This window comes from Pholcus phalangioides, unplaced genomic scaffold, assembly GCF_987345545.1.
Source record: "Pholcus phalangioides strain wild (caught in Gottingen) unplaced genomic scaffold, Ppha-v1.0 ptg000008l_1, whole genome shotgun sequence".
Taxonomy (NCBI): domain Eukaryota; kingdom Metazoa; phylum Arthropoda; class Arachnida; order Araneae; family Pholcidae; genus Pholcus; species Pholcus phalangioides.
In genome coordinates, this window is record NW_028301601.1 from 46,105,152 (window position 1) to 46,121,415 (window position 16,264).

The following is a 16,264-nucleotide window of genomic DNA, read 5'->3' on the forward strand; positions in this document are numbered from 1 at the left end:
GTAATAGGGCATTTATTAAAGTATGAATTAAAATAACAATATATTAATAAAATTTATAGATAGCAAAAGAAAAATAATAGCAATTTTTTTTACCTTTTCTGATCTCTTATTACTTAACTTATTGTGGTAAAATGTACTGGTACACTTTGATTCATACTAGTAATTTTTTTAAACTTAGACCAGCGGTTCTCAACCTTTTTTGACTCGAGAGAGAGGAGCCCTTTTTCAAGTAAAAAAATTCTGTAGTGGAGCCCCGTAGACCAATTTTTTAATTATTCTCAAAGATACTGACTTAGTTATAAATGTTTTTAAATAGTAAAAATATATATTTTTTAATTTTACTGATTCTTTTTAGTTTCCTCGAGTGGCAGCGGAGCCCCTTGAGAGGGCACACGGAGCACCGGTTGAGAACCACTGATTTTGACTAACAGAGCAATTGTTAGAATAGGTAGCTTTTCTTCATAACAGAACTCTATATTGCACATTAATGTTACATGTACATCACATTTAATTTTAGTGTTTTAATTCTTCATCGGTAGTTCATGATAAAACTACAAGGTAATCTCGAACACTTTTGACTTGAGGTGGGGGCTCAGGGCAGGGAAAAGTAAACAGAGGACCTCAACTTGGGAAAGAATGTCTGATTTTTTTCAACAAAGATAGTTTGTTTAAATTTGAAACCCTAAATTATATAGAAGGGCCCATGCAGAAATGAGATCTAGCTCGAACAGCCCCTAACGTTTCAAAAACCTGAGTCAGCAAATGAACTACCCCAACGTAACTTTCGCTACTTAAACTGTTCCGTTTGGGTGTATAAGATTTTATGGTGACTTTTAAGCATATGGCAATGCTGTTAACAAACAAGCTCTTTTTTTTTATGGGAGCCATAAAAATAGTCTGTTCCTCTTTCTCAAACTTTTTCATAGTGACGAGTTAACCGAAATTAGTGACGAGTAAACGAGGGTTTAATATAACATTGTTGTCTATTAAAGCTGGAAGGTCCTGAAGAAAAATGACGACTTAACGAGGTTTTAGTGTATATATAATCTATGACTCCATATTCAGCTAGTGACGACTATGATTATCTATAATGCTATTTTCAGCTAGTCACGACCATGATTATTTATGACGCTACGTTCAGTAAGTCACGACCACGACAACAAATGACGTCAAATTCAGTCCGTGTGTGACCTTAATAATCAATGACCAGAGAAGCAATGACCAAAAATCCAGAATTCAGTCATATTTGTTACTTTATTACAATATTTTACATTTACAACAGGATCACAATGGACATTGGTTCCAAAGATTCGCTTTCATTATATTTCATACAAAAATGTTTTACACAAAGTAGTAAATTTACTATTATCACGAAATGCGTGTATGGTACAAGTCGGATCTGTCCAAATTGTGCCAGTACGTAAATTACAGACGCGGATGTCAATCAACATCATGGACACGTTGAAGAGGTATCTTCCTGAATCTAGATGGAGACCATTCTTCACGTTTCGTGCTTCAACAGCGTCGACGTTAGTGGAAAAGACGTCGTTGAACCGAGTCTGGTGCTCGACGAAGTTCCACCAACACCAGCAGCTGAATTCAAACTGCTGTTATTGGACGTCGTCGCCGAAGATATCACTGAGCTACCACTGCCACCACCGTGTTGCTGATGGTGATGGTGAGAACCGTAGAATGAGTTCATTTGCTGCAGGTGGTGATGGTGCAGCAACGACGCAGCGGCAGCGGCGCTGTTGTTGCTGCTACTGTTACTACCGGCACCACTGTTCGTCACGGAATTGCTGCCGGCCGAAGAAGAGTGGTGATTGTGGCTATGGTGGTGGTGATGATGGTTATTGTGCATGTGATGATTGTTGCTGCTGTTATGCTGTTGGCTTTCCTCCAGGGAACCGCCGCCGCTGCCGTGTGACAAATGATTATGGATGGATCTCGTTGATGGCGTCGAGGTCGTCGACGGGGACGTCGTTGGATGCTGCTGCTGCTGCTGCTGACCGTGGTGTTGGTGGTGGTGGTGATGATGGTGGTGGGCGTCCGACGTGGCAGTTATCGATAGGTTCAGACTGTTTATGTACGTGCTCGTCGTCGTTAACGGGTATACAGATGTCGTTGAAGTATTAGACTCACCTGTGCTCTTGGCAGCTGCAAGAAGAAAAAGAAGACAACCCCGAAGTTAAGAGAAGAACATTGTTATCATCTCGTGAGATCGCATGAGAAATAAACTGTGATGAAAATAAATGGAAACGTATTTCTTAGTTAAAGTTATCAATGTCTTATTTGACAGTAAAAATCTTGTTTAAAGATTGAAAACGCTTCTCTCTTGTCTTCTTTTTTCACTACTGATACCTGGTGGTCTTACTTTCCGCCAACACACGAGCTGTCCGTTCAAAATCTAAATGCGTATTCGAAATATATCGGAGATTCTAGAAACAATTACGTAATTTAATGAATCGAACTATGTGTTTACCTGATGGTGACGTCGGCGAAATCTTTTTCTTGGGATCCTGTTGGCCGGTATTTTTGGGTTTCCTCTTCCTTTTCTGGATGCCCTCTTTCTTCATGGCCTGTGGTCTATTCACCTTCACGAGAATAGAGACCATTTTCAATAAGTAAAAATCGATGCAATTCCAAAAATAATTGTAAATATTGATGTTGAAAGCGAATTTAATTTACTTAAAGGCTTCCGAGTTGGTATCGGCTTTTCTATGAGAGGGGGAGGGGAGAGGCTCGTCTGGTATCAAAAGCTGCAAAAAATTACCCTCGATGTTGTGATGAAAATATCTACAATTCGGAGAAAAATTCAAGTCTATTTGGCGTGTGTTGGTTGTGTATTAACTGAAACTAAAAACGCCGGAAACCGGAAAACTTTGCTCCATGTTGATAACGGGCTGTTCCAATGAGGATTTAAAATAATTGACAATACACCACAGGTTCCCAACCTTTTTCCTTTACCCCCCCCCCCCCCACAGAGCGATTCGACTTACCTTCCCGCACCCCTTGGGTAATACGTTTTTTCTATTGGAAAATTCACGTTTTTTTTCGATATAATTGATTACATTAATTATCCAATAATTCTGCGATGTTTGGTCAGAGCATGTGATATCTCCAAAAAAAAATGGCTTTTTGATCTAAAAGTAAGCCTTACTAATTATAACTAATTAGAAGTGAGATAAATGCACAAACGCGCACGTACGGCTAAACAACATGCTGGTGTATGATATTTTCATTTGTATTTGTGAGTATGCTTTATTTTCGACTTTTAAATGACAACGAAAATGCTTATATCTCAAAAATGTGATTTTGGAGTTATCATGTTCAAACCAAACACCACAGAATTAATTTCTATGAATTATTTTACTTACTGTTCAATGTCTTTGCGGCTATGGCTAATATTTAATTTTGGGGTTTTTTTTTGAAAATTAATTTAAAAACGAAACTAAAAAAAAAACATTTTTTTAACTTCTTTTTGAGATTTGGAAAAAAAGATTCATTGAATAGTTCTTCACTTATTGATTCCAGTAAATTTCCTATAAATTAATGCTTCTTTGACATTTGACGTTTATCCTGAGTCACGTGTGCTCACGACAGTATCAAATCTAAAAGCACATGCACGAGGTACCAATGTAAACAAACCACGAAATAGTTTAAGTAAATAATGACATTTTTCTTCTCAACCGAAATGGAAAACAAGTGCGATCACCCTAATCGGAAAAAAGAAACTTTTATTACTCAGAATTTGTATGACATATTTCTGCGAGAAAAAGTCAAACGATGAGACGTCAAAATATTGGTATAATTCATATTCTTTTAGGAATTGAAAAATTCAATTAAATTTTTATCGTCATTTTAATTTTCCGGAATAATCAGTCAACATGTTGGTTGTAATTTTTCTTTTCCATCTCGCACCCCCCCCCCCCCCCGGGTTGGGAACCACTGCAATAGACTGAGCAACTTGATATACAGTCGGCCCCGCTTATGTAATCGGGTGTCAACAATTCAATACGAAATATCCGATTAGGCGGGGAACAACTCAATTGCCATTTTACAACGTTAGTATAGTTTGTATATTGAAAAATGATGAAGGATCAATACTAACTAATTAAGCTTCGCGAATAAATCAGACATCAAAAATTTAATGAAAATTATATTCAATTACAGTGATTACAATACCTAAGATTTTTTTACTTTCCATTAGGCAAGTTAGTGTCCTCTATTGGCACAACAAAGAACAAAAACAAAATATCTGAATGTACGTATTGAAGACACAACTCTTGAATACTTGGAGGCCAGTAGGTACGTATTCTGAATTTTTTTTTTTTAATCTTAACTTATTGTTAGTAGCATATTTTTTCCATTAATTCCAAATCGCTAAATGTTTCACTCGATAAAAGCATCAAGTGAAAAGTGGTTGATGTGTATTAACAGTTGACGTGTGAAGTGCAATATTCAATTAAGCGGGAACTTTAACGTTGTCTCCATGGGAGAAATTTTGGTGCCGGTGGAATTTATTCGTTTAAGCGAGGTATCAATTTATTTGTTATCCGATTAAGCGGAGCCGACTTTATTGTATTTAAAATGAGTTGCGAGTTTATAAGAAAGGGGGGAACTATTGTTACTTTATATGAAATGCTGAAAATATCCATTTGACAACCATCAAAAATAAATTATTGAGAGACTTATTTCATGAATCTATCAACAAAACTTTTGGTTATGAAGCTTTTCCTGACAGAAAAGCTTCAAACCATCAAGCATTTCTGTCGAGAATCTAATATTATTTAAGAACATTCTGCATGTGTAGGTCTGTATCCATTAGAGACCATTGTTTAAAGAAATCTATCGCGCGCGTCACAAAAGATCGTTGCTCAAGAGTATCTATATATTGTTATCGTGTATTTTTCATAGAAATCAATTTTCATCGAATACTGTATTCTTTGTCGTTTAAAGAAATACGTGTACCACCATTATCAAAGATTATGCTACTTATTCAAAGAAATATGCGTCTTGTTATTGAAGATTATTTTTCAAAAGACATTTTATTGCCATAAAAGAACATCCCTCAAAGAAATTTGTTGAAATTATTGCTGAAAAGAACTTTTCATCAAAGAAAATTTCTCGAAAAAATCTACTGTCATCAAAGATCATTGCTCTCAAGGGGATTCTAATATCATCAAAGAACATTGCGAATATAGATCCGTATTCCCGTATTCATTAAAGACGATTATTTAAAGAAATCTGTCGTCACAAAAGAGCGTTGGCCAAGCAAATCTATTATTATCGCACAACACACACATTTTTCAAAGATATATATTATCATAGGAAATCTATTGTCATCAAGAACATCGATCACAAAAAAATCTGTTGACCAAACGAACTTTCCATCATCGAAATCATCTGCCACAAGGTAATCAAATATTATTAAAGAACATTGCGAACATAAATTTGTATTAATTAAAGGTAATCGTTTAGAGAAATCTGTCATATCATAAAAGATCGTTGCCCAAGGAAATTTATTGTTATATCGCATAGTATTTCTTCAAGAAAATCTATTGTCATCAGAAAACGTTTCTCAAACAAATATACATATATTATCATCAAAAACTATTCATCGTTCAAAGATATATGAGTATTATAATCAAGGAATAGTGTTCAAAGATATTTATTTCCATAAAATAATCTTTAAAATATATATTTCTATAAATTTATATATATTTTTTATTATTAATATATTTTATTATAAATATATTATATAAATTTCTATATCCATCAAAGAATATCATGCAAAGAAATCCGTTTGAGAAATTACTGAAAGAGCTTTTCGTCAGAGAAAAAAATAAAGTTGCCCCACGACTTTATTTGATAAAATAATAAGTCGCTTAAAGAAGTCTTTTTACTATCGCAAAATACATTTTCTAAAAATTTAATCTAGTGCCATCAGAAAGCGATGAAATACATGATCAAAGATTGTTCGAAGACATATGCGTATCGTTATCAGAGATCTATTGTTCAAAGATATTTATTGTGCGTGTCATAAAAGAACCTATTGCTATCAAAGAACATCGCTAAAAGAAATCCGTTGAAATATTACTGAAACAACTTTCCATCAAAGATCATTGCTCAAAGAAATCTACTGCCACACACACATCAAAGATGATTACTTAGTCAAGGGAATCTAATATCATCGGAGAACATTGCGAATATGAATCTGTATTCATTAAAGATCATCATTCAAAGAAATCTGTATTCATTAAAGATCATCATTCAAAGAAATCTGTATTCATTAAAGATCATCATTCAAAGAAATCTGTATTCATTAAAGATCATCATTCAAAGAAATCTGTATTCATTAAAGATCATCATTCAAAGAAATCTGTATTCATTAAAGAACATCATTCAAAGAAATCTGTATTCATTAAAGATCATCATTCAAAGAAATCTGTATTCATTAAAGATCATTGCTCAAGAAAACTTTCCTCAAGAAATATATCATCTCATCCAGGGCCGTAACGAGGATTTTTGCAGCCCGGGACAAACATTATTTTGTCCCGCCAACTTTAAAATTCGATAATTTTATAACGGTGTTCTTTGTTCTCACCTAAAATTGGCACCTCCTAAATTTTGCCGCCCTAGGCAGTTGCCCCTGTCCCCCCGCCCCGAGATTACCAAATATTATTTATTGTTATGTGAAATGTGAAATATATTTTCAAAATATTTTCATAAAAGAAAATCTTTAAAAAAAATAAAACCATTGTCATCAAAGAGAGAGCAACATCACTCAAAGAAATCTTTTTTTCAAAGAAATATGCGTATTGTAAAACCAAGGGTTAAAGATATTTATTGCCATAAAAGAAAAATCGTAAAAAAATCTATTGCCATTATGGAACATCACTCAAAGAAATCTGTTGACATATCATAAACAGAAAGAGATCGTCATAAATGAACTCTATTGCCATCACAGTAAATTTCTCAACAGGGGCGGCTTAAGCGAGGGTGCAAGGGGGTGTGGTGCACCCGGGTGGCAGGTTGCAAGGGGCGGCAGCGTAGACTTTAGTTAAGACCTCAAAATTTAACGCAGCAAAAATTCACATGACATCACACTTTTGATTCATACCTCGACAACAAAACGTTGAGAAAATATGCAAAGACTCTCTGACTGTAATTCTAGAAACTAGAATGTTAGCTATCGGGGTGGCTCGAGGCAAAATCTGTACCCGTGCGGGACTTATTTTTTGGACTTGCTGTCCCCCATAGCTCATACATCCTACGTCAGGGCCCCTAGAATGGAATCTTTCGTGGGGTCCAAGCCAGATTTCCCATGGAGCCCCTTCTACAGTTGATTTATAGTGAAAAAAGAAAAGTTATAAGGATTCCCGGGCCCCAAGCTGGAACCCTGTCAGCCACCCTTGTGGGTCAGGCCCCCTCTTACAATTTATCCAAAAAATTCCTAACAAAAAATTTTTTTCACCCTTTCATCTTGGATTTTGCACCCCTCCAGAGGCGACAGAAAACATTTTCTTTGATTTTTTTCAGTCAATGGAACTTATTTTTACCCATTCACCTCGGATTTAGCATCCCTCTTGAGCGGCGCTCCGTGCAACCGCAATGGGTCGCATGTCCAACTGCCGCCCCTGTACTCCATCGCAAGGGGCAAGTGTGCATTTTGGTTCCCTCACCCATGGCCCCCACAAGGGCCCGGGACAGTTCTCATACTATTTTGGCTTTTTCACGCTACAAATTAACTATAGAAGGGCCCTTGAGCAGTTTGACTGAGGAGGGGGGGGGCGCAAAAGATCCCAGCCTTGGGACCCTACTAGAATGGCAGGGGTGGGGGAGACATGCCCTCATCTAGAATTTGTTCCACAATAATCAAATGAAAGCAAAGGAAAAATTCGGCTTCTCACTTGGCCGGTCCCTGGAGTACCAGAAACATATTTGAAAATATTTCTTAAGCCCGGTTTTCCTAGGAGCAGGTTCCTACAACATATGCAGCGTGAAAACGATGATTGGTCAAAAACCCTGAATTTCAGGTTTTTAACCAATCAGCATTTTCACGCTGCACACATTCTACTCCAGGCGAAGAAATTCTACTCCTAGAAAAACACGGCTTTAGTAAAAATATTCTCGTTACATATCTTCTTTACAGGATAAGTGATGGTGGCTCACAAAAATAAGTGCTGTTTCAAGGATTAAGTTATCTGGCAGTATTAAGAATGGTAAAATAATTCTGGAACAACAACAAAAAACAGGAATTCTACTTTAAAAGCGGGACGTATGGTCACGCACATTTTCACGGTAGGCAATGATGTGCAGAATTCAGGTTTATCTCAAGGTCTCCCTCACTGAAGCCCTGTCAGTCTCCCGCTCGGGTCGCCATTAGGGGCGGCATATGAGGCTTCGCACCCAGGCGGCAGGTAAGCTCGAGCCGCCCCTGTTGCTCAAGGGAATTTAATACAAGCAAAAAAACAACCTTCCGAATATGTATTCATTTAAGATCATCGTTTAAAGAAATCTATCGTCACAAAAAATCGTTGCTCCTGGGAATCTATCGCCATTAAAAAACGCTTCTCAAAGAAATATGTGCATTGCCATAAAGATTACTCATACTGTAGTTCACACAAAACATTATGCGTATTATTGTTGAAAGAAATTATTGCTGTGCTTACTTAGTTTGATTATCTGATTATATAAAAAATTGTCTACAGTTGACTATATATATGTATATAAACAGGCCCCGCCCTCTTGTCGACTAATAATATGCAATACATTTTTGTAATTTTTGACATATCTCAACCCATTTGCATCATAAGCGCATATATGCGCGGAAATTTCCTGTCCCTTATCACCAAAGCGCATATATGCGCGCTAGTTTTTTTATGCATAAGAACAAAACACTAGAGCGCATAGCCATAGCACGCATGCACGCAGTCATGGGCAGAGATACGGGGGGGGGGGGGCTTGCCCCCCAGCGTCAAAGGTGGAGTCAACTGATCTAATATATATATGTATATGTGTGAATTGACATCATCATCATCGTCGTACCCCCAGCAATAATGACCGTGCCCCCCCCCCCCCACCACAGACTTCCAAGTCTATCTCCGCCTATGCACGCAGTTAGTGAAAATGATGATTGCAAAAGGGTTAAAGCATTTTTCCGAGTAAAAGCAATAATAAAAATGGAGGAGTTTGATTCAAATAGTAGTGAAGAAGTAATTAATGTCTACAAACGTAGACGTATTATTGCGATATCTTCTCACAATGACGATAGTGATCAAAGTGTAATTAATTTTGAAATGTTTCTAACTTTACACAATAAAAAAAAAATTTGGTGATATGGGCCAATTTTACACTTTTTCGAATGATGCAAATGGGTTAAACTGAAATAATAAAGAAATATATAAAAAAAATTAATTAATTTAAGAAATATAAGAAAATTGTTTCAACAATCGAATTGCTCAAAGAAATTCACTTCCTCAAAGGAATCTAAAATAATTAAGAATATCGTGAATATGAATTCGTATTCATTCAAGATCTTCGTTTTAAGAAATTTGTCATAACAAAAGATTGCTGCTCAAAGAAGAATTCTAATGTCATCCAAAAACTTTTCTCCACACACAAGAATCCAATCATTGAATATTATCTATTTTTCAAAGAAATATGGGTATTGCAATCAAATAATATTGCAAAAATAAATCTGTTGTCATCAAAAGACCATCGTCTAAATAGAAATCTGTTGTCCCGAAAGACTGAAGAAATTCATTATCTACAGTATTACGCAGGGGTGCTTAGCCTATGGGTCGCAGGATCTCTTGAAACGGGTCGAACAAATCCATTTGCTCTCCGGCTCCATATCAATTTGTTGCACCAATGGTTTTAGAGGTGTAACAATTTTGGTGGCCTGTGGGATCCAGACATTTTATATGCATATATGAATCAACATCCTCATCATCGTGGCCCCTCCCCAGACTTCCGAGTCTATCTCCGCCTATGAGCAGGGCAAGCACGCATTTTGGCACCCCCCCTTGTGATGTTTAAGGAGAAGAAAGAAAGTGAAATTATTTTTTAAGCCCCAAACCGCCCCCTAATAGCGTCCCTGAGCTTAGGTCCTGTAGGTCCACCCATTGAGACGCCACTGAATAGATATTCACTTGTTTTAAAAAACTACTAGAACTTATGAGGAATATTTATGTATAATAAGCATTTTTCAAATAAAAATAGGCACATGGGTTGCGAAGATGATCGTTTTTGTTGATTTTGGGTCGTAGCTATGGCCGGTATTACACTATAAAAGTTTGATAAAAATTATTTTATATAACTTGAAAAATGTAACCAATAAACACATCTGTTACATTCGAGCGAACTTAACTGATCCGCCTATTGGTTGCATTTTTCAAGTTTCATAAAAAAAACTTTGATAAAACTTTTATAGTGTAATCCCGGCCTTAGGCTGGGATTACGCTATAAAAGTTATGTAAAAGATAAAAAAAACTGGAACTTTGATAAAACTGGAAAAAGGCCACCAATAAGATTATTGGTTACAATTCTAGAGAATGCAACCGGTGATCTTATTAGTAGCATTTTTCAAGTTTTATTAAAAGGGCTTGTATCAAACTTTTATAGTGTAATCCCGGCTTAATTGACCACATCACTTGCCTTTGACAATGTTTTGGCCGTAATTGGCAACTTTACATGCATTTGAAATTTTTTTCCTCTCGATAACTGGTGATAACCCGTATAGATCGCGATTTCCCGGGATTTTATGGAGGAAATATTGTCGGCCTATGCATTTATTGTGTCGCGTGTATCAATACACTTTTCTAAGGGAACATAATACCACGTCATCATATCGACAAAGGCAGCTTGAGAAAGTTCCGAATTTGTAACGATGGAAAAAGCAATTTATGGATTGAACCTCACGTATCACGAGCAAACTAAAAACACATTCTTCTCGTCAGTCAATTAAAAGACCAAAGAGAAGCCGTCTCTCTCCGAAATTTAATGATTTATTGCCCTCTCTTCTCGCCCCACTCACCACTCACTTTCACCCCCCGACACGAACCAATCAGATTTCATTCGAGGCGGGACTATCAAGAGCTTTTTTTCTTCTCCTACACCATTTAAGAGACCACAGAGTACATTTGTTTTTTTCCACACGTACTATGACCGAGGTTTCATTATTATTATTTTTTATATTATTATTATCATTATTACATGTAGTATCATTTTCATGAAAAGGAATGCGGATCGGGACCCCCAGAGCAATTTCGTGTGCGATTTTTTTTACGATCAGCTAAATGCATTTTTTTTATATATTTTCATTTTGGTTGATCGATCGCGTGCAAATTTCACACAATTTATACAGTATATTAGTAGGATTATCTTCATTTATATTTCCTTTTTTTCCCCCCAGCATGGCCCAGGTCTTCGACGGCCTGATAAATCTCTTGACTGAGATAGAGCGGCGGGCCATAATCTGGTTAGGAGTAGGATTATTTTGGTTATTACATGAGGATTTTAGGGTGCGATGAAGGCAGTGAATATTGAATAATAAACTAATAATATTGAATAATAAATAAAAGAGCCAAAAAAACTGGTACAGGCATGCGTATGCAAATAAAGAGATATGGAACCAATCAGAGTACGGCGCTGTGGTCGGCAACGCCTATATAACACAACAAGTGTCTGGCATAATTGTTAGATCGGTTACTGCTGCTACAATGGCAGATTATCGAGATTTAAGTGAGTTTGAACGTGGTGTTATAGTCGGCGCACGAGAGATGGGACATAGCATCTCCGAGGTAGCGATGAAATTTGGATTTTCACGTACGACCATTTCACGAGTGTACCGTGAATATCGGGAATCCGGTAAAAAATTAAATCTACGACATCGCTGCGGCCGGAAAAAGATCATGCAAGAACGGGACTGACGAGAATCATTAAACGTGACAGACGTGCAACCCTTCCGCAAATTGCTGCAGATTTCGATGTTGGGCCATCAACAAGTGTCAGCGTGCGAACCATTCAACGAAACATCATCGATATGGGCTTTCGGAGCCGAAGGCCCACTCGTGTACCCTTGATCACTGCACGACACAAAGCTTTACGCCTCGCCTGGGCCCGACAACACCGACATTGGACTGTTGAGGACTGGAAACACGTTGCCTGGTCTGACGAGTCTCGGTTCCAATTGCTTCGAGCTGATGGACGTGTACGGGTATGGAGACAACCTCATGAATCCATGGACCCTACATGTCAACAGGGGACTGTTCAAGCTGGTGGAGGCTCTGTGATGGTATGGGGCGTGTGCAGTTGGCGTGATATGAGACCCCTGATACGTCTAGATACGACTCTGACAGGTGACAAATACGTAAGCATCCTGTCTGATCACCTGCACCCATTCATGTCCATTGTGCATTCCGACAGACTTGGACAATTTCAGCAGCACGATGCGACACCCCGCACGTCCAGAATTGCTACAAAGTGGCTCCAGGAACACTCTTCTGATTTTAGACACTTCCGCTGGCCACCAAAATCCCCAGACATGAACATTATTGAACATATCTGGGATGCCTTGCAACGTGCTGTTCAGAAGAGATCTCCACCCCCCTCTTACTCCTACGGATTTATGGACAGCCCTGCAGGATTCATGGTGTCAATTACCTCCAGCACTACTTCAGACATTAGTCGAGTCCATGCCACGTCGTGTTGCGGCACTTCTGCGTGCTCGCGGGGGCCCTACACGATATTAGGCAGGTCTACCAGTTTTTTTGGCTCTTCAGTGTATAATGACCTGAATGTTTAGGATGGCCAATAATAATTTCGCTCCGACAAATGAGCGAATTCGAGCAGCTTATTTTCGAAAAGAAACGCATTTCCACAATTACTAAATTTACAGAAAGACATAATAATAAAATCCTTTCTTTCTCCGGAATGTACTGCTTTACAAAAGTAGAAAATGGCCCGAGAGGTATAGCAAAGCATAAGGGAGTGGAATAAGGATATTTAAACATTACGTTTTTCTTGATCAACATTCAAGGGAATTATCTACATTTAAATTTTGAAAACGTTCCGTTTTGAAAGAAAATTAGCGGAAATGCTACTTTTTGATTGAAATTGCAGACGGTTAATTCTGAAAAATTGGAAATTTCTACGCCATCCTGGTTTCAGAAGGTTTCTCCTAGCCAAGGGGTAGGCACCCTTGCTACTAACTCTCTCGTGAGTAACATAACAAACACGATCATTTCTACAATGGAACCTCACATAACGAACACTTCCACTAATGGATTTTTTTTAATTACGTCGATATGGGACTGATTGCTTTTTATCCATTAAGAGACTTTTCGGTCACCCTGGATTTCAGGACCGAAACCAGGATTTATGCCGCCCGACAACTTTTAAATCGGGTAATTTTATAACACGGTGTTCTTTGATCCCACCTAAAACTGCGACCCCCTAAATTTTACCGCCCGAAACAGTTGCCGGCACCCTCTAGTTCCGAACTTGTCCTGGATTTATCCAGAGGTTCTACTACAAAATGTGATTTTGAAAGTGTGTCTGAAAAATGCGCCGTTTTTCGTAAAAAAATTCCTTAACGCCAATTGGACAACAGCTTTGTTATGTTCCCCTTTGAATGGAAAATACCGCAGTGTATAATATGTGTGTCTTCCCTTTCGCTAGAAACGATCCGCTTTACATTATAATTTCGACCAGAAGTATAAACCCTTTTGCCTAATCGGACAGAGCTCATCCCAAAGATTCAGAAACCGTTAAAAAGAGCATTTCGAAAAATAAGTGGAAATATTCCCTTTTGAAAATTCGGATTGTGCTTCGTGTGGTTCAATATTTAAATCAAATAAACGGCGCGTTTACTTTCAAGTTGCATATTTATCATTGGTTTGACCGAACGTTATTTCTGACTTTCATAATCGAAAAAGTCTAAAGATATTTATTAACTAACGTAACATTCCAGTATAAATTGAAATTCAATGACAGAACTATTGCTGAACGAACATCGATGTCGTCATCCCTTAATTCTCTTCATTGCCTACTGTTAGCGTCTTCTATTGATTCAATAAAGAAAAAAAAAATAAATTTGCGTATGGAAGACAACTTAAATAGGCTACTTAGAGGCCAGTACCTACTCTCAAATGCATTTATTTCAACTTAGTAACATATTTCCCATTGATTACAAATGTTTCCTTCAATAAAAATCATCATGTGTATAGTGGTTGATGTATATTAACATTGATGTGTGTGTGACTCGTAATATTCGATTTTAAGCTGGAAAATCGATATTAAGTGGAGATTATTAACATTGTCCTCCATGGGAGAAATTTTGGTGCCGGAGTATTTTATCCGTTTAAACCGGGTGTCTCTGTCATCCGATTAAGCGGGGCCGATTGTGTTTGATGGCAAGGATCTGAGCAAAACACGCTAGGACTACTTTTCACCACCCAAAAAGTCATACGTTTTTTTACTTTGTTTTAGGCTAAATTCAGCTCAGTATCAATCATATTACGTTCAAAATGAACATTCCTGGTCTCTTGTTTTTTGATACAATATAGTGGGTCCCGCTTACAACGGTTTAAAAAAAGCCGTTATGAAAAAACGTAAGCGGGAAAAACGCTTTGTGTGTGAACGGGAAATTTCAATGAGAATTAGAGTTGGGACCACGAACAAAAGTCGTACTAAGCGGGAACGTTATAAGCGGGATCGACTGTAATACCAAATTTCATTTATATTAGTTGCTTGTTTTTTGCATGTTAAAATGAGACGTGTTGTGCTTTTGTGAATTTTGGTCATTTTTTCCATTCAAAGAAAAAGAAATTCATTTGCTGTCGGTTTCCCGAAATACTATGTGGTAACAAACAATAAATTTTAGGTGGGTCGACAGTGGTCCAAAACAGTAGATGATAAGAAATAATCAACATAATAAGGTGATGCAAAGTAACCCGCTCCTATGGTTACTTTGCACCAATTTTAAAAAATTCATAAAAGCTAAAAGTAAAAAATTGTGGTGGCTTTTTATGGCAACAGGCCTGTTCTCACATCATCTTAGAATGTATCAACATAATTTTCAAAAATCATTGTACATATTTGCTATGCCTAGCACATGGGTTTTTTCATATAATCTCTCAAAAAGCGGCGCGAAGTAGTCCCGTGTTACGGTATTGTATAACTTCAGTAAACTACCTATTTGATTCACAAACTAGATGATTTCGGTAAGCCCCGTGGCAATAAAGCCGTGCGTTATCCTTTTTTATTACTCGTTCTAGTTCAAAGTTAAAGAATCATAAGAATAGCTTCGGGGGATACATGCGATGTTTTGAAATTCAATCTAACAATACGATCAAGTACGCCAACACCCTGCGTATAACATATCTTGTCATACATAGCAATAACGCGACAAAATGCTTCGAATTTCCGGATTCGCAGCTATCCACCCGCGGAAAAATACCGTTATGGATATTTCTCCGGGTGTCATTACCTCATTCTCGTGTCCATTATATTTCAGTAAAAATCTCTTCTTCCTATCTCTACATACAAAACAATCTCTGAATACGTTAGAATTCCCCCGAAGTACTCAGTACCCTAGAACCGTGTTGCGTCATAACCGTGGGAACATTCCTGAGGTTACAGAGGAGAAGGAGGGGAGTGCAGGCAATAATGGGAGCGATTCCAGACAGCGATATTGGCATTTCCAATGAGAAAAGAAGAGAGAAATGCGAGATTTCTCCTAAAAGAAACAAACAACAAGAAAAAGCACTTACCCCGTGAAGCTTGAAGTAGAGGCCGCAGGCATTACAGACTGGTTCGCCGTGGTTATTCCGCCGCCACAGGGTCGTATTCGTCGTGCCGCAGTTCGTACAGATCTGACCCACGCGCCTGTTGGTAGTCTGGAAACATATAATAAATACAAGAATATTATGTAATTATTTAGTTTTGCAAATTTCACGTAACATTTTATAATTTCTTCATTAGAATACGACTCTTTTTTGGGACAACCATTCTGTTGCTCCTAACCAGTGTTCAAATGTGATTTCATAAGGAAAAAAAATACAGCCAATCCCGCTAATAATGTTTTTCAAAAAACCGTCACGAGAAACGCTGTCACCGGGAAACTTTCTAAGTGGAAACGTTATGAGCCGGATCCTGAATACCGTGTGAGTGTAAGGTTGAGTACAGTATATTCAACCAATTCTGATTCAACATCGGCGAATGCATACATCGTGTGAAAGATTCGGAATTGTCAAGA

The 16,264-nt window shown here is 37.6% G+C and overlaps 1 protein-coding gene across 1 annotated transcript in view; it reads right to left on the reverse strand.

The window, feature by feature from the left end:
* Positions 1–1,235: 1,235 nt before the first annotated feature.
* The window catches only part of LOC149084401 (uncharacterized), a 62,794-nt gene continuing 47,765 nt past the window's right edge, over positions 1,236–16,264 (reverse strand). The window contains exons 4-6 of the mRNA XM_089234789.1: positions 15,780–15,905; positions 2,483–2,594; positions 1,236–2,157 (exon numbers count right to left, since the gene is read on the reverse strand). Of these exons, the coding sequence (XP_089090915.1) occupies positions 1,502–2,157; positions 2,483–2,594; positions 15,780–15,905 (894 nt within the window). The 3' untranslated portion in view covers positions 1,236–1,501. The remainder of the gene's footprint in view (positions 2,158–2,482; positions 2,595–15,779; positions 15,906–16,264) is intronic.